Below are 27,271 nucleotides of genomic sequence, written 5' to 3'. Positions count from 1 at the left end.
AGAGCTTTTTTAAAAAGTGACTGTTCTGAGATGGAGACCACAGGGAAATAATTAAAGTCTTCCTATAAAAATACAGGTGTTTTAATAAAAATGGGGGTAATTTTTCAAGATAGTGGCAAGTATTGGCTGCTACATGTCAGGAGCCCTTGTCTCCACAATAGTGAGCAGCAAAAGCTATGGAACAGAAAAAGGAAAGGGGCAAAACTCTCGCAGGATGGTGGCTGGCTCTGGAAGCAGTCCCTGGAGCAATGCGGACCCGAGGGCAGGCGGCCCTGCCACCCTCTGGGCATCCACCAGTCGCTGGCTGCCTGGTGTTGCCTTCTAGCCCTAACTCTGCTTACTGTGCCAGGAGGGGAGCTTTTCTAAGAACAGGCCAGACTGTGATGTAGAGAGCAAGGTCACCACACAGCCAGGGTGTGGGGGAAAGGAGCACAGGAGCGGGAGCCAGGCAGCCTGCATTCAAACCTGCTCTATTACTACCACCACGACTACTACGAGCTGTACCACTACGAGCTTTGGGCAAGTTGCTTCTCTGCACATCAGCTTCTTCATCTATAAATGGGACAGCACATTCTACTATGTCGAATTACTGAGAAGTTTATCAATAAGGTTTCAACAGCACCTGGCATATGAAGCAATTTACCTTAGCAATAGTGTCCAGTTTTTCTTTGTCAAATAAAACTCTTAACATCCCAGCACATAATGGGCAACAAGCACCTGTATAACAGAAACCATTTCATGTGTTTAGAATTAGAATTAGAAACAAAGAGAACACAAAATAGTTGGCGATATTACTGACCCTTCATTTTGTTCTAGGACAATTATAGGGGGCCTTCCTGCACTCTACATATGTATCCTGATCAACCTGGATCTTACAATTTATACATTTACCAAATCCTTCTTCCCTCCCTGCTTTCTTCCTCTATCACTTCTCAGGGTGAGGCAGCACCGTGTAAGACAACACAGAGAGAGCTGGCCTTTCAAGAGACATGGTGCCTAGCCCCTGCCCTGCCTCAACACTCACTGTATGACCCTGGGCACGTGGTCCCTGGGCCTTTGATCTCTGCCTACAAAACAAACGAGTAGGTGTTTCAGGGATTCCATTGAGTGTTTAATTTTTTTAAATTATTTTAAACTGTTAAAAAAAAACACCACACAACAAAATATCAGAACACGGTCTCCAGGAGATAAGAGGCTTTGTTTTGCTCACTGCTGTGTCCCCAGTGCCTAAGAGTATCTGGCAGACAGTGGAAACTCAATAAACATTTGATGAATTCATAGATGGAAGAATGAACTTGTCAGACTCCAGACTGGTCTGTTCTGTGCAGACTAGGGGTAAGGTCTCCTCTGCCACCTCTGTTTAACTGAACAGCATGAGACTGTAAGGTAAGCTGTTCTGAAAAACTGTTACTGCTTATAACAGTCTGTATGGAAGAAGACTTTCTTGATTTTATGCAACTAAAACAATTGGATGCTAAGTCCAGTCTAAGACAACTATCTTCTGTTTCTCTCAATTTCAAATGTTATGTTCATCAAAATGACTTCAATTATTTCATTAATTATTAATTCTTTATTCATTAACTTTATGATGACACATACTTTTTAAAGTAAACATTATGCATTTGAACTAATAACCATAATTTTAGTAATTAAATAGTGCTTTATCTGTTTACATATTGGTGTTTGGGGTAAGATTTTGCTTGGAAAAAGTCTGCCATATTGTTTAAAAACTGCTGGACCAGATGATAGCTAAGGTAATCCACCGTTTTTTAAGGTTGATCCAGAGTAATGCATCTAATCAGCTCAGGTTAATACTTTTTTTTTTTTTTTTTTTTTAAAGATTTTACTGGGGAAGGGGAACAGGACTTTATTGGGGTACAATGGTCAAATTGTTGTCCTTTGAATCTTAGTTGTGGAGGGTTCTGTTCAGCTTCAAGTTGTTGTTCTTTCAGTCTTAGTTGTGGAGGGCGCAGCTCAGCTCCAGGTCCAGTTGCTGTTGCTAGTTGCAGGGGGCACAGCCCACCATCCCTTGCGGGAGTCGAACCGACAACCTTGTGGTTGAGAGGACAGGCTCCAACCAACTGAGCCATCCGGGAGCTCAGCGGCAGCTCAGCTCAAGGTGCCGTGTTCAATTTTAGTTGCAGAGGGCAGAGCCCACCATCCCTTGCGGGACTCGAGGAATTGAACTGGCAACCTTGTGGTTGAGAGCCCACTGGCCCATATGGGAATCGAACCGGCAGCCTTCGGAGTTAGGAGCACGGAGCTCTAACCGCCTGAGCCACCGGGCTGGCCCAGGTTAAGACTTTTTGAAAAATTTAAATAAACTGGTCAGCTCTCTTTTCCTCAGTGACTGACTCACTCTCTGGAGGTAGAGAAGCAAGTCTTCCCAATCCCACCCCTGCCCCACCCAAAATATTGCCAGCCTACCGGGTGGGATGATGGGTTTGCACTCAGTGGTGGCGAGTGAAGGGCACTTCACAGCAGCACACTCCACGACAGAACTGTACTCCGAGAGGACCCCGACGGCCTGGCAGGGCCCGTAGTAATCGACGGCCACACGATCTGAGTAGGCAGCGCACACGCTACCGTAGGTCTCCCCGTTATGCCCGCAGATGGGCTCTGTGGTTCTGCAGAAGGGCTGAGGGCAAATAAATCACTTAGCCTGGAAACCTCTATGGTGCGCTTTTGCTAACCAAGAGTACACAGTAGGGCTCCCTATTTTCAGCAAGGAAAAAAAGTCTCAATTCTGAGGACCCTCTTAATTAAGCTCCTAAGGTGAGCTAAACATGGTGGTGGGGGCAAGAGGGCTGTCCCAAGATGAACAGAAGAGACTTTTCTCAGCCTTTCTGGGACTTGGATGCTCACTCCATGTGAATCCATATGAGAGTAAATCCCTCCTCCCTCAGACTTCTATTATTCCAGAAGTGCCCGTTTGAAGAAAACAAGATCAATCTTCATGCAGATATGGAGGCTTTATCACTTCACACTGGGTAAGGGATAAGGAAAAGGAAAAGTGGAGAGATTGGTGGGGCAGGCAGACTCTAGATCTATTGGGTAGGTTAGGAATATGTGAGAGAAAAATTGTAGCTAGGAAGAGAAGACTGGGAATTTACAACAGCAGATATCAATGCAATTGAACATAAGCTCTGAGAGAGAACAAGCCTAGAGAAACAAGCTGAAGAAGGGATTTTTCGGACAATAAAAGCCAGGAAATAAGAAGGTCATGTCAGATGTTAGCTAGTTGTGGGCAGGGGGTGCTGGGCTCAAAGATGGGATTCCCCCAGGGGAGGGGGAAGCACACAGATCAGTGGTGCATGTGGGAAGCCTCAGTGCGGGTGTCACTGAGGTTACTTTTTTAACAAGATTACAGATTGCACAACCTTAAAAGATCTAAAGATAAACTGATGTTAAAAAGACACTGTTGTAGAGAAATTTTCGATTACTTTTCAGTACTCCGATACGGACTTCATTGGGAAGAGTGGGGAGAAAAAACTCTTTTCTTGGCTGTTTTAACTCGCTTTCTTCCTGATTTGTTTCCTAGTGAAGGCCCACAGAACTGTGGGAAATGGAAATAGTGCTGGTTCATGCCAGCAGTATGAAACTTGAAAGTCTTCTCTTAGGAGTGGGTGTAGGAAGCCACTCTCTTTTCTTGCTTGCACACTAGATGTGCAAATGTACACATACTAGCGAGCAAGTCCTCCAGAGTTAGGAGAAAAAGCTAGTCTTAGAATGGTTCATTTTTAGTGGACGGCTAAGTTCTCTAGATTTGACAGGATTCACACAAGACCCTCAAGTGGTTTTACTGCTGATTCATCTGTAAAAGACCATACACCAGTTTTATGCTCCCTGTACTTGGGTTTGTCAGCTAAACAACTGTACCTGGCAAGGGCCTTTGTATAAGAGGCTTTTCCCTCTCTGGTACAAAGTGCAGAGATTGTTGTGCTCCACGTGGTTTGTGTCACAAACAGGATCACGGACCTGATCACAGGTGAGCTGTCTTGGCAAACACTCGTATTGGCTGCATCCAAATTTATCAAAAGTTGTCAGGCAGACTTGAGGTTTGGGTATGCATCTGAAAAACACAAATGTGGCACCATGAGTCGGGAGGGACTATGGTGGGGCTGGCAAAGCACTGACGAGGCACAGGAGGTTGAGGAGAAAGCCAGAGAAAAATTGGGAATAGTCTCTGTCCCCAAGAGCTTATGGAGAGCTGGAGAGTCAAGCATGCACATAAAGTAGGCTATCAAGTAGAAAATTACACACAAAATGCCTGAGGAGCCTGGAGAAAGCACTGGAGGAGGTGGTGTCCTGGCTGGAACCTGGAGGAGGAGGGCTACACCGGCCTGCTAGGCTGAGGGGGCAGCATGGCAAAGGTGTGATGCTCGAGACTCCATGCTGCTGGGGGAGGGCAGGTGACCCCAAGGGCAGGAGCATAGGATGCATGGGGTAGCAGTGATATGAGGCCATCGAGTGGGTGAGGGTCTGATGCTGGAGGCCTTGTAGTCAATAATAAACGAAGCATTTTCAGGGTTTTAATTTTCAGCTTGGCTAATGTGAGTCTTTCTTAAGAGAAGGCTTCACAATATGTGCTGAAAAATTCAGGTGTCTGTGCTTACAAGGCTGAGGACCAATGCTGGTGGCTGGTTGCGAATCACCCAGAGAATGCCACGCCAGGCAGCTGGGTTTTCCTCATAATATCTGAACCTTGCTTCATTCTCAGTTTCTGAACTTCTTCAGAGGGGTTCGGGAGGGTGGCTTTTTCCCTCTTTAGACTTTTCTGTTTCTCTCATTTCTATAAACGATACTTACAACTTTCTATAGGAAGACAAGACCTATTAAAATGTTTGGATTTCACTGGGTCTTTGAAATAACAGGATCTACAAATATTAGTCTGGAAAATAAAAGAAGAATATAGCAGCTAGCATTGTTTTAATTTCAAAGGAAACTGCTTCCACTCTTTTTAGGGACGAGCCTCCTGCACTGAAATGACCGCTATCACCATCACTTGTACTGTGGATGGTTGCCTTTTCTCATGGGCTTTAAGCTTAGAACGCATGTAGTCATGGTTTTATGGAAATATAAGACATCTGAAGAGAAGTAATGGAAACCAGATTTAGAACTTCATTATCTATTAACATGGAAAGGATGAGAAACAAGACTATCAGAAGAAATTTGGTAATTTTAGAAGGAAACACTTTATAAATCTGAATATATAGAAATAAGAGGCTCAACAGGAAAGGTTGAGAATCTGGGGGGTAAGTTAAAGTAAACATGATCAAGGCAGGGAATTTGTCTTGCTTACTGTTGTGTCCTGGTGTCTGGAAAGCAGCTTGGTACATCAGTACATACGTGATGAATGAATACAACTTTTTATTTTTTAACAATTATTTTTTGAACAAGCCCATGGTGAAAATGAAAAAGTATAAAATGATATATAATGAAAAATAAGTCTCTCTCCTGTTCTTGTGTCCCAGCCACTGAGTTCCCTTCCCCAGTGGCCAACATTATTACCAATTTATTTATTTTTCTTACTAGATGACAGGTTTATTATAAAAGGCTGTAACTCAGGAACAGCCAGATGGAAGAGATGCAGAGGGCAAAGCGTGGGGAAAGGGCGCAGCGCGTCCACGCTGAGTACACCACTCTTCCAGTACCCCACGTAGTCACCTACACAGAACTCTCCCCCAATTTCCTGTTTATTCTTCCAGAGACAGTTTACGTAAGTATAAGCATGTATAAGTGCTGATTCAAAGAGTATGAACATTTAAAATTAATGTAGACTTGGCCAAATTGCCACCCATGGAGGATGTACCAACCCTCCCTCCAACCCCATCTTGGATGGGAGTGCTTGTTTCCCTACATCACGTTATTAAACTTTTTATCTTTGCCAATCTGGTAGATGGAAAATGGTACAATACACAATTAGTTTAATTTCCATTTTGCTTAATATGAGGAAGGTTAAGCATTGTGGTAGATTAGCGAGAGGCTCATCAGATTCATTTAATTTTCTTCCTGGGCACACATCTAGATTACATTTCCTAATCTCCCTGGCAGTCAGTTGCGGCCAAGTCACTGCGTTGTAGAGAATGGAATATGGCTGCAGGTGGAGATGCACGCCGCTTATAAACCTGGCGCATGGAAGCTTCTCAGAGCAACCTCCATCCCATCCTTCTCTTATCGGCTGGCCAGATGCCGAAGATGTAGAGGACGACGAGGAGGCTGTAGGAGCCGACAGAGTCACTAGATGGCAGGATCCTAAGTCTCTGAATCACCGTGTGGAAAGCCACTTCCTCAACACCCAAATGGACCGACCATATTTGAACTTTCCTTGATGTATTAATTTTTTTGAGTTTGTATACAGTAGCTAGAGTTACTCACCCTAACTAATAAAAATATCTTTTCAAGTGTTCAAGAATCATTTGTATTTCTTTTTCTATGTTTAGGTCCTTGGTCTATTTTTCTATCAGGTTATTGATCTTTTTCATATTGATGTGTAGTGGCTCTTTATAGTATAAGAACATCAGCCCCTTCTCTGTGATACTCTTCCCAGTTTGTCATTTGTCTGTTACCATGCAGAAATTTTCATTTCAATGTAGCTGTATTTTTCAATTTCTTCTTTTATGTTGGTTTTATATTATATCCAGAAAGGATTTCCCAGTTTGAGATTTTATGTTTTATTATAAAAGTAAGACAACCTTATTCAGAAAGGTTAGCAAATAGATGAAAACAAACAAGTGAACACCAAAACAACCCTCTATTCTACCTCCCAACACAACCATATTATCCCTTTGGCTTATTTCTTTACCCATTTTTCTTTTTAACATCACCCTGTCTTCTTTCCATAGGAACTTTTGGGGTTTAGTTTCCGTGGTATAAACTTTGCAGATGGGTGACCAATTCTCTTTGCCATTTCTTTTAACACATGAGAAAATCTTCCTTTCCCTCCATACTGCACCGAGGTTTTAAGGATGGAGAGGCAATTGCTTATTTCCACAGAGTCCTACATAAGGAAAGGACTGTGGCACTGGGATGTGTCCTGCTCGGGTCTCCCGGGCGGCCGGTGAAAACGCCAGTTCTAAAAGGCTGAAACCTAAGCGAGTCAGCAGGACACTTGCCCTGTGGCCACCACATACAGAAATCCATCATTAAGTCTCTGTCAACTATACCCTGAGTTCATGACGAAACTTCAGAGAAAGGAGCCCCTACACAAATAATTTCAAATAATACTGAAGTTTCATTTTCCAGAGATTTCTCATGTCCAATCCCTAAAATGGAGGTAGACCAGTAGAAGAAAATTTCCCATTACTAACAGGCATAAAGAGCTAATAATAAGAATATATCCATTTCTGTCATCTCATCTGCTACTCCTCCTTGCCTCGTACTTTCTGTTTCAATCTTACAAAACTGCTGTAGCTCCAGCATACACCACACTATCTCCTTTTTTCTAGCAACCAAGATCTTTGCTCCTGGTCTCTCGGCCTTTGCCAGCACCTCCCCTGCAAACCTTGCCTGCAATCTCCTAGCCATGTTTGCAGCGGAGAGTCACATCCTCCCCCAGGCCCAGGCCTCCCCCAGACTGCATCAATGGCTCCCCTCCAGGTTCCCTAATCACAACCTGTTACCAAGCAGCTGTATGTGGCCCTTCCCCTCCAGACACCAAACTCTTCAGGGCAGAGACCTTCTTAGCCATCTTTGTATTTTCACTCTCTGGTACACAGCAGACGAGCTTAGTAAGGGCTCGTCTTCAGGTGAAAAAAGATAAGGAGCCATTTGACTTACCTTTGGTTTTTTGGACAGGGGTTAGGGTTACACAGATTCTTTGAGATGCACGATCCAAACTCAAACTGATGGTCTTGGAGCCCCACACAGCGAGCAATGCAAGCACTGGGGTAAGTGCGTCCGTTCTGCCCACACACGGGGACAAACTGATCTGCACAGTTACAGGGCAGACCTGAAGGGAGGAAACAGCCTCAACAACGTGTACTTGTATATTCCCTTTCCCTCATGTTTCCTCATTAAGGCAAACCATTAACAATCATGTGGGGGTCTCATGTTAAAATAGAACTGTAAATTAATAAAATGAAAAAACACCCCTCCAATCTCTGAGTGTTTTTAAAAGTGGTAAGATTCTGAAAAGCCATTTGTCTGGAAATGGCTTTTCATTGTTCCATTTATTGCCAGATAATTGAGGGCCTCCAGACCTGATGCCAGGGGTAGAGACCCCTATAAACAAAATTATAGGTAAGAAAAGTAAAGACTATGTCTCCCAATCTGGTGTATAAAATCTAGAATTTAGAAGTTTGAAGTCTGGCTTGGGGGATTTCTAGAACACATCAACCTTACATTTTAGCTAAGTAGAGTATGGACTAATAAAATAATACCCAAAACAAGACAAAGGGTGAAGGTTGTAAAGTCCTCACTTAGGTTCTTCCCATCTTCTTAGGGAAGGGGAAGAACAAGGTAACTTGGGAAATTTTTGTGGTTTAGACTTAGGAATTTTTATGAACGTCTCTCTCTGAGTCATGTTTGGACTGGGTCACAATCTGGGTCCCAAGAAATGTGGTACACTTTGTGGCCAGTAAAATCTCCTTAGTGCCTGCTAGCTAAATGGTCATTAACTTAATTTATCCCAGGACACACTGCAGGGAAAAGTGTCCGGCTAGTTGTAACGTTCATCTTCCAAAATCACTTAGATGTAAGCAAATAAATAAAGAAAAGAATTCCAGGTAAATCTTTAGTTCACTCTTCATTCCCACAGAAGTCTTATGGTTTCTCTAAGCAGAATGAATGGCCCTCCTCAGAGCAGAGCAGATAAAGGACAATAATAAAGGACAACCACCACCAACCACCGAGCAGCGAAGGCTGGCACTCATCAGGGTGGATGCAGGATGGAGTGGAGTCAGTCTGCTCTTTACTTCTTATATCTGACCTCCTTTTTATTTCCAATGGGCTGGAGACATGTTTGGTAAATCCCTATTCTGTTCTCACCCACCCCACTCCATATATAATACTAAATAAATCCAGGGAAAGAAGAATCAAGTTGCTGCTACAGCAGCGTAAAACAGGGCAAAGTTCCTCTCTCCCCAGAACCAAAGGTATTTCAGATCTGGGAAAAAGCAGAGACCAGTAGATACCAGCAGACTGTACTGTTGCTATTGACAACTGTAGCTTCTTCTCAAGAAAAGAGCATCGCATCTCACCAGCCCTTTTACTTACTGTAGCTGGTGTGAACATAACACCAGCAGCAGGAAGCATAGCAAAGTCGAGAAAAATTCTTGATTGATCAGAAAAATTCTCAAGTCTCAAAATTACAATCATTTCCCAAGTAACATTCTTGGAGAAATCCCTAAGGAGATAACAGTGGAAGGAACCTACATGAGGAGTTTACAACCTCTGCTCCTTGTGTAAAGGTGTCATCCTTTAACTTTCCAGAAATCCTAAGCCAGACTTCAAACGTCTAAATTTCAGATTTTATACACCATATTGGGAGACACATTCTTTACTTTTCCTACCTATACCTTTGTTTATATGGATTTCTACCAATATGAATCAGTAGGCTAAGGTAGATCAAGGAAGAAAGTGGTGAGAAAAACATTAGAACAGAAACAAACTTAGAAAATATTATAATACAGGGATATTTTAGACCATCATAGTAGGGGTAAATGGGGTATTTTAGCAGGTAGAAAAGTTCCATTTAACTGAAACCATCCCACCCACTGGCCCTGTTTTTTTTGTATGGAATTCTAGAGTATTGGTGCTAGGAGGGCCCTAAAAAACCATTTAGTTTAATGCCTTCAATTCATAGAGGAGGAAATAGATCCAGAGAGGGTATCTTGCTCTCATAAATACAGACTATGTATTTATCTTACTGTGTACACCTACAGTTAAGGCAAGACCAGAGAAGCTGCCCTGAAAGGAAAATGGGTATAAAGGGATGATGGCCTGCTGACGACAGCTTCTGGGTGACCCCCGTTACCTGTGAAGGTGCGGCGGTCATCATCGGAACTGTGCTCACTGAGGCACAGGCGGGTAGAACACACCAAATTGCCAGCAAAACAAGAACAGACATTGCAGTCAATATTAAAGGATGTCCCATGACCTGAGAGAAATAAAATGTTGTTCTACATCATGCATTTATACAATTTTAAAATTAACAGTTTAAAATGTTTAAAAAGAGAAATTCTTGAAAAATGACTTCTGAATATAAAAATTAGGGAGTTAAATATGAGACATTTATATGTCTGTATTTATCTCCCACCAGATCCCTCCAAACTCCTAATGCGCCGATCTCCCCAGACTGCTCCCTATTCTGTGAGAAAGAATGTTTCTGGTTGTGCTTCTGGGAAATGCTCCTTTCCTCCCGGAACTTGGCTCATCTCTCCAGGACCAACACTGATGCCACCTCTGGATCGCAGACTCTCCCAATACCGTGGCAGGAATAACTAGCTCTTTCAAGAGCAGTTGGTCTGTTCCTTCTGGTGGCTCAAATTCTCTTCCATCTTATCATGGAAAGCATGACCCCAATCCCTCATCTCAGTTTCAGCTCCACAAAGCACTGGTATGTTCTTTTGTATAGAATAGGCATTAACTAGTGAAAGTTTATAGAAGGAATGAATTTGTTTATCGTCGGATATTTTCTGTGGTATAAGGTACCTACCTTACATTTTAGCTACGTCGAGTATGGACTAAGAAATGAACACCTGACTTGGCTTTAGGGCAGAAATTTGCAAGCCCCTTTTTGGCTAAGAGCACTCTTCTATCAAATAAGATCTCACACATAAAACTCAGCACAGTGCCTGGCACACAGTTAAAGAGTTCAATGAGTATTAATTATTATTAGCTATTAGTCCCTTCTTGAGATTTCAAGAAAGTTCCTCAGAAGTCCTACTGTCCTTGTATAGTTTGAAAAATACTGCCCTTACGTATCAGATTTGTAGACTTTACTCTCTGGTAAGAATCCAATCAATGTTCTTCCTACAAAGCTAACTAACCTCATATTAAAAGCAAAACAACACAAAAAAACAACAACAAATAAATACAGTTCAGGACTCACTTTTTCTTTTTCCTCCAACAATACAAGACTTCTGAAGGTCTATACAGTGCATCTCCATGCAGTTTTCTAAAATTCCACTATGTCCACAGGAGCAAATTTTATAACAACCAACTTCCCCTGCCGATGATGGCACCTGGATTAGTGTTCCCTGACGGACAATGAAATCAGAGGCTTCTCCCAATTTGCAACCTGTACAAACAAAAATTAGCTAAGAGAGATGGCACTGTTTTATGACGTTGTTTTATACATTAGGCACATTTTACATAAGTCTTATCGGTACTGTGAGGCTACTAAAGACTATATAAGAGAACTTTCACCAAACTAGGAAATTTGTGTGGGTTCATTGGTAAAAAACATATCCTCTCAAATGAAAATTCCATGCTCTGTGAGATGGTGATTAACGACCTATATGCCAAAGTTAGCTATAGTTCTGTACAAAAATGCTATAGGATACGTATTAGGTCGGTGCAAAATTGTGGTTTAAAAGGTTAAAAATCATTGCAAAAACCGCAATTACTTTTGCACCAACTAATAGTTTTTTATTTCTTTGGGATTATTAAAAATCATGGATATTTTTAAAATGGAGTATAAAAACTGATAGTACTTTTAGAATAATTTTGGTCAGAAAACTTTTAGTGATGGATATAAGTATATCTTAAATTTTTTAAAAAAGTTGAACACTTGATTGGGCTTAAGGACCACCCATTAATTCCCAATTATAATAAGATTTCTTATAACTCTATAGCTGATATATTATGGTATTACACAAATATTACAGATGGTCCCTTGAGACACCATGTGTATTTAATTTAATATTTTATTCCTTTTTATTTCATATATATTTAAAAATGTTGATTCTAACATGATAAACATATTCAATTGGGAAATAAATAAAAGGAAACGAATGTTGCCACAGCTGTATTCTAAAGGGACCCACAAAGAGATAAAGGCTACCAAAACTCTGTGCATAAAAATTTTTCAGCCTTAAAATCCTATGCATTTCAGTACAACATTAAATTTATGGAGATAACTACACATTTCATTGAGAATGTCCTTTCTCCATATACTGAAAATAAGAAAAAACAAAAACATGCAGTACATAGTCTCATACATTACAACATGGAAGACAAAGTACACAAAGATGGCCCAAAGTTCTTTTTCTTTTGTTGTCAATAACCCAATAACTTGGGGCGGTCAGTTGGCTTAGTTGATTAGACCTGTGTGCTCATAACACCCAGGTCGCCAGTTCGATTCCCACACAGGCCAGTGAGCTGCCCCCCCCCCCCCAACTAGATTGAAGACAACAACTTGACTTTGAGCTGATGGGTCCTGGAAAAACACACTGCTCTCCAATATTCCCCAATAAAAAAACAAAAAAACAGAAAAAACCCTATAACTCATTATAGGAGTCTGGTTTTGGATTAATATTAGTCTATAATCTAATTGACTACTGAAAATTACATTTGTCTTTGTCCTTTCCTGCTTACATAAATAACACATGTTTATTGGGCAAACCTCAAACATTATAGAAACACATAATTTAGAAAATAAAGTTCATTGGAATCTCATTCTAAAGACAACTCCTATAACGAGACACCAGCAGCATATATCCACCCTCATCCCACACCCATACCCACTTACATCTTACCTTGAACACAAGAGTATGGAAGGCAGGGATCGCCAGATGGACAGCCTTTCCGGTTCACCTCACAGAGCTCATTAGCGGGGCAAGGATTGGGGTTACAGGGATGAGTCACCTCTTCTACAATGTTACCTAAAGTACTTGGCCCTGAAAAACAAAAAACACATCAGTTTAACCAACCCAAAAGAGTTAACAAAGGTCTGTAAATTATTGGAATTAATTACGTCTGGAATAAATGGACAGCTGATGAGCATAAAGTGAGACCTGATTCTGGTAAACTATTAAAACACTCAGATTCTCTGATCATTTCTGAATTTAGCACAAACATCCATTTATTCATGTGTTTATTTATTGGGTACATACAATATACCTGGCAAGGCTCTAGGTCCTGGAGATACAAAACAGACAAATCTCTAACAGAGTTTACATGCTGGTTGGGAAACAGATAATAAATTGTGTGTGTGTGTGTGTGTGTGTGTGTGTGTGTGTGTGTGTGTGTGTTTGTAAATAAAAAGTCAGATAGTGATAAGTAATAAGTAGTATCAGGAGATGGAAAGTGGTGCATATATTTTGGATAGGGTGGTCAAGTAGATGCTTATGTCCAGGAGGGATAATTTAGCACATTATACCATAAATGATAATTTATCATGGTAAGGTGGACCCCATATCATGATTATATTTGTTAACTTATAAAGTAATGACCAAGGTAGTGTCTCAATATAAAGTATATGTGATATTTAGAGAGTATTAAATTTCAAACAAAAGCATTTCTTTAAGTTACCTCCCACTGAAATAGTTTCCTTCTACACATATATACAGAGATGTATACACATTTTAAGAAAGGAAAAAACTGTATTAAAATTATAATACTCAGTATATACGGATAACAAAAGATGAATACAAGTCATGTGTATACGTATTTTTGGCACCCTGGTTATTCGCCTACTCTAATAGAGTCTAGGATTGTGAGTACATTTATTTTCCTTACTCGATTTTAGGCCAGACTCAGACTCTAAGGTTAATAGAGGTATAAGGGCTCTTGAAGCTTATCTCACCCAACCTGATTATTTTATAAATAGGGAAACTGAGGCTCAAAGATGTGATCTGCTCAAAGCCCATGATTCTAGTCTAATGCTCTCTTTTTTTGCTGTACTGGCCACAAGGGCTAAGGGACATAGTTTTCTGGTCTTGAGGAAATATGGCAGATATTAGTAGCTGCTATCTAGCATTCAATCTTCTTTTCCTGCTTAGTACTAGAACTCCAATTTTATTTAGGATGGCAATGGGACCACATCTAAAAAGATAATCTTTCCCGGTTTACCTATAATTAGGGGTGGTTTTCCCTTACACTAGGGTATGGCGGCTAGAATTCCAGTAGCCACGTTGTGATGGTGAAGAACATGAAGTCATTTTGACGACAGAAGCCGAGCACTAAGGATGGTGGAGAAAGAAAAAGGAGCCTGGACTTCTGATGATGGAGCCACCATCACAGACAGCCCTGGACTATTTATTTCTGGGCTTTCTTTTACTTCTATCTATTGTTCTACTATTTGCAGTAGAATTTAATCCTATCTGACACAGGAAAACAAAGTAGGAGCTGAATTCACTGCCTTTCCAGCCAGGTCACGGCACTACTGCCCCTGGTGGCAGCCTAAACACTCCCCTTACCCAAACTACTTGGGATGCAGGAGTTGTACGTGTTCTCCCCTGGTTTCCACCATACACAGCCACCTTCCACCAGGATGCTCAGATTCAAGATCCCTCAATGGGATACTAACTTATCCTTCTAGCTCTTGGTAGAAGTATTTGGCAGAGAAAAAAGTTCCATTTTCATGTACTAACCCAGACCATCATTCTTTACTCTCTATTTGGTGGCTAAGTCCAAGCCAATGTCTGGCTCAGGTCCACTGAATATCTGATGACAAAAAGCCAAAGACTTCCTGGTCAAATCATGGCAAAGAAACAGAAAGGATATGGAGCTGGTTATTTGAGGATGCTGGCCCGATTCATTGCTTAGAATTCCTGATTGACAACAGTTCACTACCTTCCCTGTTATAATTGCTTCTGCTTACATATTTTAAGATGACAATTATTTCCTGGGCCAAAAGGACCAAACAAATATGATAAAAGTCTACAACTGAGATAGTATCATTAAACCACATACTCTCAACAGACAGATGATCATCCAAAGCAAACATCAAGGGCAGAGGTGGAAGGGAGAAGTGGAAGTAAGAAGTGAACTTACTGAGGTACGTATCCAAAGGTATACAATTCTCCAGGTCATCTGTAGGTGATAGAAGCTCACAAATACTTTCAGCTGTGTGGTCTTCAGGGAACTTGTTTTGGTCCCCACATTTCTTGAGAATCTCCACACAATCTGATCTTGAAAAGGAAAACAGACACAAATTTAGGGTTCAAAGAACCTCCTCACATTGTCTAGTCAATATCAATTCTGTTTCTGAAACTTTCCAGAAAGTAAGTTTTAATAACTTCACAATGTGTCACAAGTTAGGTGTAAATATGGCAAAAGAGAACAGAAGTCATGGCATTACTTTAGGTTAAACAGTAATGTATTCCACTGTCAAAGCATCCCTAACTGTTTCTTACCTGGGATCAAAGGCCTTGCTCAAATTCTATACTCATATTTACTGTTACTACCATCAACGTGGCTTTTCACTCTTTAAAAGGAAATTAAGTTGGATTTGTTCTTTGCAAAATCATACATCCTTTCTCTCAGGACCACGCTTGCTTGCTTCTTACTTTCTTCTTTCCCCTCCCTCCCTCGCTTCCTTCATTTCTCTTTTTAAATTATCTTTTTAGTTATCAACATTAAAGTGTTTGGTTTGTAACAATTGGGAAGTCCACTACTTTAAAATTTTCTCAGTCTTAATAGAGCTATGACTCCTATAAGTTTTCTGTGCCAAAGGTCTATAAATTTCCCACTTGTTGCCTCTTTCTTGTCATCCGACAGGTACCTCTCATTTCTCCCCTACTCATGTCATCCCCAAGTCATGTCAGGGAATAGATATGGACCCTGTTCAAGTTTGAAATAATCTGCAATCAGTCATCAAGAGCAAGCAGCACCGAGCCAAACACCAACAACTCAAGGGCTGGATATAACTTGGTTTTGGAAAAGCTTTTTGAAAAAAAGAGATGCTTAAAGAGCAGCTGACATAGATTACTATGTAGTTAATGCTTTCGGTTTCACCCACCATAGCAGCTTTCATCTTTACTTTATCCTAGCTCTCCTAAGGAAACCATTCACAAAATGTTTACTACAAACAGTCCCTAAGGCCTATATCACTAACTCCTTCACTCATCAAACATTTATGGAATATCTACTATGTGTCAGGATTATGCTAATCCCTAAAGAACAGAGAAAGAGCAAAGAAGATACAAAAAAAAAAAAAAAAAAAAGAACAGGCACAAAAGAAGAATAAGCTCCTCAAGCAAAATTTAACAGAATATAAGACAAGTACACAAATTAAAATATAAAAACAGAATTGTGCAATGACAGTACTCCATAATGTTTCTTGAACTAAGAACCATAAGAGAAATACAAACAAAGGTTTATAGAAATTTGTGGTAAGGATAAATTGCTACCAGCTGGAGAAATATGGGAAGATTCCCCAGGAATGGCTGGTATTTGAGACAGGATAAGGATAGGGAGTGGGCAACTGGAGATGGGGGAAGGAGTATTTCAAGCAGAGGTGGAAAAAGTGGGAAAGCATTTGACTTGTCATGATGGGCAAAGGGAAATAGTGGGAGAGAAAATTCTAACGATAGGCTGTGGGTGAAGATCATGGAGGGTCTGAACCAAAACTGACAAGTTGTTATGATGCAAACAACTTACTTGCAAATAATACTTCCCCGGGATTTACTATGACAAGGTTTAATCTGTAGCGCACAAGCTATTGCTTTCCACATTTCTGGCTGGCACTTCTTAATGTCAAGAACAGGTATGTTGATAAATGGCATCTTTATGCTTCCTTTTTCCCATAGCTTCATGTCATTCATGGCGCCTTGGTCTGACTGAGCATTACAACTCCTGAAAAGTTCTGTCGGCCTGAGGAGAAAAAGGCCAGAAGAAATCAAGAGGCAGTTATGTTCTAGAGAGAAGCAATGCGTAAAATCCCGACATACTGACAATCAGGAAAATCTGATTTTCTTAAAGAAGAAAGTACATACAACATATCAAAGAATATCAGTATTGAGTGTATGAAGATTCATTGTAGACACTATCAGTAAAATTCTGATGGCGTGTTTTCTTTTCAACATAGATTTTTGTGAGACAAACACTTCAAAATGCTGTAGACAGGACTAGCATCTCTATGAGTCCATTAATTCCATTTCACAAAATAAATAAGCCCAAGTTTTAAAAATTGAGGTAGTATCTCAATTTTAAAAATAAGATGCACAGATATTATGGGTACAGTTTTATGTGATTTGACAAATGTGTACATCCATATAAGCATACCCAAACCAATTAAGGAGCATTTCTCTCTCATCAGAAAGTTCCCTGTATCCCTGTTCGGTCAGCACCCTCCCTGCTGACTGCACCCGAGGCCACCACCATTTGTACTTGTATCACCAGAGATTAATTCTGCTGTTCTAGAACTTCACATAAGTTGGTTCATATTGTAGGTACTCTTATGGGTCTAGTGCCTTTCGCTAAACAATCTTTTTGAGATTTACCCACACTGTTGTGTATATAAATTGTTTATTCCTTTTTATTGTTGAGTAGTATTCCATTAATAAATGTACCAGTTTGTTTATCCTCATGGTTCTCAAACTTTGATCTCGGGACCCACTGCACTCTTAAAATGATTGGGCTCTCAAAAAACGTTTATGTGGGTTTTATCCACCAATATTTATCACATTGTAAATCAAAACTGAGATTTTTAGTTATTAATTCACTTTAAATGACAATAATCCCATTACATGTTGATATAAATAATATTTTTATGAAAAACGTATTTTTAAAAACGAAAGTTAGTGAGAAAGGTAGGACTGGTTTACAGTTTTGAAAATCTCTTTAATGTCTGGCTTAATAGGAGATAACTGGATTTTTATATTTGCTCCTGCATTCAATCTGTTGCTATATCACATGTCCTGTAGCATCTGGAAGACTCCATGATTCACTCTTGGGAGAATGAGAGCAAAAAAAGCAAATAACATCTTAGTATTGTTATAACACTTTTGAGCTCATGGGGTTTGAGAGACCATGGACCACACTTTGAGAAACACTGGTTTATTCATGGCTTATTCATTCTCCTGTTTATAGACATTAAGGTTGTTTCCAGTTTACGTGTCGTTTAATGGCTATGAGTGGCATTGTTGGGTCCTAACTTTCTAAGAAATCACCAAACTGTTCTCTAAAGTCGTTATACCATTTTACGCTCTCATCAGCAATGTGTGAAAGTTCCAGGTGTTTTTCATACTTGTCAGTCTTTTTACTTGTAGCCATTCTATTAGTGTGTAGTGGTATCTTACTGGTTCTAATTTGAATTTCACTGATGACTAATTATGGTGAACACCTCTTCATGCTTTTTTTTTCCTTGCTGTGTACCATTGTATTGTTTGGATACAATGCAATATGTTCTTTCATTCCCCTCTTGATGAATGTTTTATTTTTTTCCCCTCAATTTTGGATTTTTATAAATAAGTGTGCAATGTAAGTCTTTTTTTGGACATGTTTTCATGTCTCTTTGATAAATGCTTCAGAGTGAAATTGCTAGGTCATAGACTTAACTTTTTACGAAACTGAAAGAAAACTCTTCAAAGTGCTTAAACCATCTTATACTCCCAGCAGCAAAGTATGTGAGTTCCACGTGCTTCACATGCTATCAGTCTTAATTTCAGCCATTCTAGTGTGTGTGAGGAAGCATCTCATAAGGGTTTAATTTGCATTTTGCATGATTAATAATAATGAACTTTTTTCATATACTTAAATTGCTATTGTGATGTCTCTTTTGGCAAAGGGTCCTTGAAAATTTTTTGTCTGTTTTTTTATTTGGTTGTTTGACTTTTATCATGAGGTTGTAGGAGTTACTTATATATTCTGGATATAAGTCCTTTGTCAAATGTGCGTGTGTGTTACGTGTGTGTGTGGCACATGTGACATATTGAATATTTTCTCTCAGACTGTGGCTTGCCTTTTCAGCTTTTAAATGGTATCTTTTGGTTAGCAAAGTGTTTACTGTTCAAATCTAATTCAATAATTTTTTTCTTTTATAATTAGTGCATTTGGTAGCCTGTATACAAAATCTTTGCCTACACCAAGGTTAAGATATTTTCCTATGTTTTCTTCTAGAAGCTTTATATTTTTAGCTTTATGTTTAGTTCTATGACCTATCTTGAATTAATTGTTGTGTATGGTGTGAGACAGAGGTTGAGGTTCTTTTTTCCCCCCACAAGATATTCAATTGTTCCAGCATCATTTGTTGAAAAGATGTTTATTTTTGCATTGAACTTTGCTGCCGTTGTTGAAAATCAATTTACTCTGTGTGGGTCTATTCTAGCCTCTGTATTTTGTTCTATTGATCTATTTGTCCAAACTTATGCTAATACTATTAATACATTGTTTTAATTTCCGTTGCTTTATAATAAATATTTTTTTGAGGTAGGTATACTTTTATTAACTAATTTTACAGATAAGGAAGCAAACCTAAACCGTTAACTTGCCCATACTCACAAAGCTAAGAAGTGGTATAGGTGAAATTTAAACCTTAGCAGTCTGGTTACATGGTTCTTCCTCTTTAGCTACAAATCTATACTATTTACACCTGAATTTTGAAAATTATACATAGTTGGAATATTGAGGGTATATAAGACAACAACAACCAAAACTGTAGTGAAAAAAGTACAAAGAAAACAAAAAAAATAGTGGTTCAGAAAGAAGAAAACCAGAAAATGCAGTAGTTCAGATATCAGAAGGAAAGAATGCTTAAGATGAAATTAATCATCTATGCAAAACAACAGAGAGAAGCCATGAAAAACCTATAATAAGTCTTGAAATAAGTTACTGTAAGTTTTCCAAATTTAGTCTTTTAAAAACTTGTTTTAGCTTTCCAGGTCCTTTGTGTTTTCATATGAATTTTAGAATTAGCTTGGCAATTGCTATTTTAAAAAGCTTGTTGGGATTACACTGAATCTAAAGATTATGTGTTGCTAATATACAGAAATACAACTAGCTTTTATATGTTAACCTTGTAGCCTATGGTTTTGTTAAATTCAAGGGTTTAAGGGGAGTTTGCATGCAGATTATGGGGCATCTCCTTTTGTGGTTCCCTCCTTTCTGGGATTTTGTTCTTCCGTATCTAGCCACTCTGGCACCCCCAACCTCTGATCTCTAACTCCTCAGCCCAAGACTGCTGCTTTTTGGTTGAATTCTATAAACCATGGAAGGAACTGAAAGTGCCCAAGAAGGAAAAACTGGATACATGTGGCTCTCACTCAGTGCAGTTTCTTTCATGAGATGTAGCCCCTCCTGCTTTTGGTCACTTCCAAAAAAAGCCTTTTAAAATACTTTACACAGAGTTCATAATTGGTATTGGCAGGAGTGTTAGTCTGATACAAACTACTCCACCATTACCAGAAGCTAGAACTTGTGTTCAAGTTTAACTTCAAACATTTCATAGATTTCACATTTGTTCAATCTCTAAGCAGGTCCTTATTGGCTGACACTCTATCACCAGTTGTAAAGATATCTCAATTTTCTTATTCAACATGGTAATCTGAATATTTTTAAGAGGACAGGATGTGAGTTAGCTTGAGGTAAACATCCTCTGAACGTCCGTCTGGCCCAAATGAATGATTCTTTTTGCCCTCCTGATCTCTGGGCTGCAGCTCACAAAACCAGTCTCTTCTTTAGAAACTCTCCCTCTCCCTTTCTTTATACTTTTGGATGCCCTTTTTCTGTTTTCTTTACTGCTTCTTCAACCATTAATTCAGTTCTTGGCCCTGATTTTTCTTACCATATTTGATACCTCAGGAAAATACCTATTTGAATTGCTTCTGTAAAGAAAATATTTTTACATAAAATAGGGGACTCACTGAGTGGGAACCTCACCCAGTCTGAAGGTCCTTCTAAGTAAACTGTCCACAAGAGGACATTTGGATGACCAAATTGTTCACAATGATTTCTCTTGCAATGCATTGTTTGCACTGGTGGTAGAGGGCAAGAATGGGAGACTGAAGGCAGAGGATACTGAATTCTAGAAGCTTGAAGTATGCCTAGATTAGAAGGAAGTTTGCTATAGTGCTTCCTTTCCCAGAGGTGATTTACCAGATGGAATACAGCATTTAAAGATGAAAGCATAAAGAAAGACTATTTCCTTTTAACTTAGCAAAAACAAAATCAAATTATAGTAGTCTTTTCACTTATTTAAAAACAAGATAATCAATGATAAAATATTTCCATTCTATGTACAATTTGCTCCCACCTGTTGTTAAAATTAGTACAGTAAGTAAGATTCCTACAGCCCAACTGGCAAGGTTCTCGAACATCTGCTAAACAGGTCAACATGGACACTTCCACTGGATTATATTCACAAAAGCGATCAAACTCTTGCCAACTCTGTGTATTGCCCCAGCTCATGCTATAAAGTTTAGTGCACAGTTCCCTGAAACAAAAGCACAAATACAGAAACATACAGATGAGCCAAATGAATAAATATTTGATTTGCATAAAATTTGAGCTCTGAACTACACTTTGGAATATATGTGAGGAAAAAAAAGTATAAAAACGAAAGACTAAGATCTAGCTCCTAGAATTTAGAGCCAGAAAAAGTGATATCTTCCATGAAAAAGTTAGCCTTCTTTTATCATCCATCTTTCCCTTTTGCCGTGGTTGCTATAAAGCTCAGTGCTAAATTTAATGTTTAATTATAATATTTGTACATTTTTGTAATATTTTCGGACCATGCACAGTTCACCCAGAGTAACTGAAATCACAGAAAGCAAAACTGCAGATGGGGGTGGGGGATGGGGACTACTGTATACATGATACTCAATAAATATTTGCTGGATGAAAGAATGAAAGATTTCATATATTCTAAACTCGTTACATAATGCAAAAATATAACATACATTTGCTAGACTTAAAATCATCAATTAAAATGCTATTTTCTACTGGTTTTAATAAGGAAAATGAGAATACTGACCTACATGTTGAAGTGTTTGCTTTAGAACAACAATGCAATTTAGCCCCATCAAGGCCTGTAGAGGGAGGAGGGTGTAGAGTGACTCCAGGGTGAACAGACTGTGAGCTTTCGAGAAAACACTGCCAGAGAGGATCCTGAGGCAAGGGCTGGGTCTTACAACCCTCAATGAGGCCATCGACAATCTCCATTTCTGTTTTCTTAGACATCAGAATTCTCTTGCAAGCATTTTGGCAGGCGTGGTCTTCAGCTCTGTCACAGCAATATAAACCTATATTTTCAGAATATAAGTGGCTTAATTAGCTAGTTTTATGTCATGTACTGCTCAGGACGGAGGAACACGGTGGTGTACTGGAAACCATCACTTCTCTGAGTCATATGTCAATATCTGCAGTATACAGAGCCTACCAAATTCTCTCTCCATTACTTTGTGGTATAATAAATAAAGGTATTTCTAGGGAAACCTATAGACTCAGTATCTATTACCAGAATTCACTACTGGCCCAATCACGGGATCTCTAACCCATTCCTACATAAATGAAAAGTCATCTTATACCTAAGAAGTCTTTACATGCAATGTATTTTATATCTCTGGAAAAGGGATCAAACAGGAATTATTTCATGCAAGAAATGATTGCTTAAAAGGGATTATATCTGGACATGAGAGAGAGATGACTAATTTTAATAGCAATAACCACAAACACCATTATTTCATCACATTTTGGTATATAAAGCTTTTATATATCTGTGCAAGTTAATCAATCTAAGTTGTAATTTATATAATACAATTTAAATTACATGCCCCAGACTGCAGATATTTACAAAGATTTTACTTCCTTTTTACAAATTATTTTATCAAAGATTGAAATGAGAGGAATAGGTCCCTTTTACTTACTATCTGTTGGGTTCCTCATTGGATAAGATTGGGTATAATTGTTCACACAGTGTATTAACTGTGGACTAATAGAGGCACAATAATTTTCCACTGCTTTGATCTGAGATGGACCAGGAGAAGAGTCTGTTCGAAAAATGGCTTGACAGTATTCTCGGCAGTTTGTGTGGTGGCCAGCATAACTGCAACAAACTGAGCCCACTAGAGGGGAAAAACAACAAAGATGACATTGAAAGGGAAACAGCTATTTGTTAACATTAAATCATCATAGTAATGATAGAACAATATGTGTCTTTTTGAATTTGAGACATAAAACCATGCCATAGAAGACAAGAACTTAAAATCAGCACTACTGCAGGCACAGCCCTGGGGACAGTCAGGTGCTCACCGGTGTAAGGAAGTCACTATTTGGCAACTATTTGGCTACAGTCCAGTTGTTCTCAGCAGGACCAATACCGCCCCCCCTGGGAGAAGCTGAGTGCCTATGAGTGTTCCCGGTTTTCAGGGTGACTGGGGGACTACTGCTGGCATTTACTGCATAGGGGTCAGGGCTGTTACATGCTCTGCCATGTACAGCACAGTCTCACACAACCAAATCCATCTCCCAAAATGTCAATAGCGCCCATGTTGAGAGCTACTGGAATAGCTTCTTTCCGCATAAGATTTGTGGAAATTTATTAATAAAGCAAAGCAAAAACAAAACAAACAAAACTGAAATAAAACCCCAAATGCCTCACATTTATAAAACAGGACCAGTGAAAACTAAGAGATATCAGGATCATTTCATAAATTTGACAATTATGTAACTGTGTCTTGAAACCAAATCCCAGAAGTTCTATACTTTTTGAATATCTGCAAGAATATGCCTAAATTGAAAGTCTTTGCCTCACAACTGATATGATCGGCTTTAATTCTGAAAAGTAAAACCCACATTTGAAATACATATGTTCTGGATTTATCTACTTTTAAAAATCAAGGGGGACCATTTAAGGTATCTGGGGAGAGCCAGATGAGTGGCTAGAGGTGCAGATGTGGGATTTGTAATGAGTAGAACAAGAGACATTCACAGGAGAGGCTAAGGGGTCGATGGGAAGCTGAAGGGAGCCAAGGTAAAAGTATGGCAGGAAAAGGTTAAGAGAAAGGCAGGTAGGGAATCTCTGATAACTATCAGAGACGGTTATGGAGGAATCAGAATCAGATTTCTGGTAAATTCCACAGACCGGGGAATGAGCAGGGAATTCAGGCAAGTTCAAGAAATAATCACAATGAAACTGTTCCATATCTATTGTGCCACCTAAGTTTTCGATTTTTAATTACTACCAAACTTACTGTGTTCATTGCTGAATCATTCATTTTTAGCACAAAGAACAATTACTAATGGCCACATTTAATACTGTTCAACTCAATGAGGATAATGTGGAGGGTTGCGGGGCTGCTGAGTACAGAAGAGACAAGTGAGAATAGGACACGGACGCCCATCTTCTGATTCTCCATTACGCTGGCTTCCTCACCAGCGTGGGAGGACAGAAGATTGATTACAGGCCAGAGACATCTGGGAATTCTTGAACTGAGCCCCAGTAAGAAAGGTAGAAAACATAGACAGCTAATATTTCTTATTATAGTTTGATACACCCTTCTGCCAAGTTCATCTAAACAACCCTTCATTCCTCAGACGTGTTTCCCATCTCTAACTGCTCTCACTATTCCCTTCATAAGGAATGCCCTTCCTCCAGTCTCCACTGTTCCCATCTTGTCCATCCTTCAAGGCCCTGCTCAGCCACCAATTCCATGGTCACCTTTAAGCACCCCTGCAGGACGTGATCCCTCCTCCCTCTAAACTCCTGCAGAACTTTTATCAGTGACTCTCCCATATCCACCATGTCCCAGAGTTCTTTGTGTACAGGTTGCGTACCCTACAGATGTGCGTGTGCCCTGCACAGAGCGAGCGTCAATGAGTGTCTGCTGAATGAACTGAGAGGCCGTCCTCCACAAGGGCTACACTGTATCACATGGGAATGCTTCACTCCCGGAAGTGATCCTATGTATTCAAGTGGGGCATGATCTTCCTCTAATACATGTAGCACTAGTATCTGCTACGGCAGTCTGCAATTAGGACACCGGGACTGTCACAACTCATGAATGGCCTGAACAGCCAGAGGAAAGAGCCTATCAGAATCCTACTCGGCACATTCCTTCAGATGGTTTACAAACTGCCAAAGTTACAGTGTCAGGGTCTTGGCAATATTTATAACAGCTACATCATATGCTGTAAACTGTGTTTTGCTCTTTGGATGCGTGTATAATCATCAACATATACTTACTTTCATTTCTGCTAATGCAACTGAAAAGAGCATTCTGTAAATTAAAGAAAAACAAACAGAAATTAACAACAACCACACAGAATTTCTAATTTTATTCCACTTTATGGTTATATGAAAACCAGGGTATCAAACGATTTAATTCTTCTCTAAATCCAAGGCTGAAAACAAAGAAGCTAGAGATGGCCTCCTGGTGAAAAGGGAAACCATCTTCTAGCACATACCGGGGATCAAGAATTTTCACTAGAGCCATAAGTTGACCACATTATAGCAAACCAAATTTATGTAAAGCTGTACTAACGTGGGTATGTGGGGGAACCTACAATGTGTTAATCTCAATTATTTCTTGCAGGTATACAGAAAAGCTTCCAGAAAATGATATAGTAACAGACCTTTAGGGAAATACGTATTTCATATAACCACTACATTTGAGAGCTGAAAGGATCTTAGAGGTCATTTCTAATTGTTCTCAAACTTGGCCATGCAGTCGAGTCATGTGGGCTTCCTAGGTCTTGCCCTAGACTACAGAAACAGAATCTGGGAGGAAAGCCCAGAAACCTAAATTTTAAACAAGGCTTCTTATGCAGCCATCCTGGGGACAGAGTTGGGGAATCTCCCTACCATTTTACAGATGAAGAAACTGTTTCCTCAGCAGGGGAGAAACTGTCCCAGGTCACAAAGAAAGACAAAAGCAGAGCCTGAGACTAGAATTAGTGTTTACTGAGCTCTTAGATCACTGTTTAGAAAACATCACAAAAGTCACTGTAAGGGAAACAAGGAGAACAAGACAAAAACAAAAAATGCCTGTATAAGGCCATTTGGACAGTCAGGGCTTGTTAGCTATGATTCATAGCACTCAAAATTGAAAGAGAATGAATTATTAAAAGAAATAATATGGGCACAAATAAAAGGTAGACAGAAATCAAATGCACCCTTATTGTTGAATAGAGATGATTTTGACTTTTAAATTTAGCTAATTCACAAGCTGGCTATGTGATCTGGACTTGTTAAAGAATCAGCTTTACTGATATTTAAAACCTAGCTTCAGGCGGCTCAGGCGGTTAGAGCTCCATACTCCTAACTCCGAAGGCTGCCGGTTCGATTCCCACATGGGCCAGTGGGGTCTCAACCACAAAGTTGCTGGTTCAACTCCTCGACTCCCGCAAGGGATGGTAGGCTGCGCCCCCTGCAACTAGAAAACGGCAACTGGACCTGGAGCTGAGCTGCGCCCTCCACAACTAAGACTGAAAGCACAACAAGTTGAAGCTGAACGGGCATCCTCCACAGCTAAGACTGAAAGGACAACAATTTTTTTTTTTTTTTTTTTTAAGATTTTATTAGGGAAGGCGAACAGGACTTTATTGGGGAAGAGTGTGTACTTCCAGGCCTGTTTTTTCCAAGTCAAGTTGTTGTCCTTTCAATCTTAGTTGTGGAGGGTGCCGTTCAGCTTCAACTTGTTGTCCTTTCAGTCTTAGTTGTGGAGGGCGCAGCTCAGCTCCAGGTCCAGTTGCTGTTTTCTAGTTGCAGGGGGCACAACCCACCATCTCTTGCGGGAGTCGCACTGGCAACCTTGTGGTTGAGAGGATGCGCTCCAACCAACTGAGCCATCCAGGAGCTCAGCAGCAGCTCAGCTCAAGGTGCCGTGTTCAATCTTAGTTGCAGGGGGCGCTGCCCACCATCCCTTGAGGAACTTGAGGAGTTGAACTGGCAACCTTGTGGTTGAGAGCCCACTGGCCCATGTGGGAATCGAACCGGTAGCTTTCGGAGTTAGGAGCATGGAGCTCTAACCGCCTGAGCCACTGGGCCGGCCCCGAAAGGGCAACAACTTGACTTGGAAAAAAAGGCCTGGAAGTACACACTGTTCCCCAATAAAGTCCTGTTCCCCTTCCCCAATAAAATCTTAAAAAAGAAAACAAAAAATCCTAGCTTCAAAAATCCATCTGCGTAGTTGTATGAAGCTGTAGGGCATTCATTTTTTCCAATAAATAATATTCTACTGTAGGAACAAATTACACTTGACTTATTCATTTAAAGCAAAACAAAACACCAAGGCATCATAGATGAGGGCTGATGAATTCACCCAGTATACATTCTTTCTGCTAGAGATCTCATCAAACAACATAAGAGTAGTGAAAAACAAGTATTTTTGGTGTTTTAAAGAAACACTGGTTTGGGGATCACTGGTTTCAGGTACACTTTCCATAA

At 39.9% G+C, this 27,271-nt stretch overlaps 1 protein-coding gene across 3 annotated transcripts in view; it reads right to left on the bottom strand.

Annotated features, from left to right (window-relative positions):
- Nucleotides 1-27,271, bottom strand: part of RECK (reversion inducing cysteine rich protein with kazal motifs) — a 65,398-nt gene that overhangs the window by 2,787 nt on the left and 35,340 nt on the right. For all 3 annotated transcript variants that reach the window (XM_019729088.2, XM_019729089.2, XM_074330706.1), the window contains 13 exons: nucleotides 25,070-25,103; nucleotides 22,752-22,949; nucleotides 21,860-22,127; nucleotides 21,140-21,319; nucleotides 16,549-16,761; nucleotides 14,941-15,077; nucleotides 12,702-12,842; nucleotides 11,054-11,242; nucleotides 9,977-10,099; nucleotides 7,780-7,951; nucleotides 3,880-4,072; nucleotides 2,428-2,638; nucleotides 644-717 (listed from right to left, as the gene is read on the bottom strand). In XM_019729088.2, the coding sequence (XP_019584647.2) occupies nucleotides 644-717; nucleotides 2,428-2,638; nucleotides 3,880-4,072; nucleotides 7,780-7,951; nucleotides 9,977-10,099; nucleotides 11,054-11,242; nucleotides 12,702-12,842; nucleotides 14,941-15,077; nucleotides 16,549-16,761; nucleotides 21,140-21,319; nucleotides 21,860-22,127; nucleotides 22,752-22,949; nucleotides 25,070-25,103 (2,133 nt within the window). The remainder of the gene's footprint in view (nucleotides 1-643; nucleotides 718-2,427; nucleotides 2,639-3,879; nucleotides 4,073-7,779; nucleotides 7,952-9,976; nucleotides 10,100-11,053; nucleotides 11,243-12,701; nucleotides 12,843-14,940; nucleotides 15,078-16,548; nucleotides 16,762-21,139; nucleotides 21,320-21,859; nucleotides 22,128-22,751; nucleotides 22,950-25,069; nucleotides 25,104-27,271) is intronic.

This window comes from Rhinolophus sinicus, linkage group LG04 (genome assembly GCF_036562045.2).
Source record: "Rhinolophus sinicus isolate RSC01 linkage group LG04, ASM3656204v1, whole genome shotgun sequence".
Taxonomy (NCBI): domain Eukaryota; kingdom Metazoa; phylum Chordata; class Mammalia; order Chiroptera; family Rhinolophidae; genus Rhinolophus; species Rhinolophus sinicus.
This window is presented reverse-complemented; position numbering and strand designations above follow the sequence as displayed.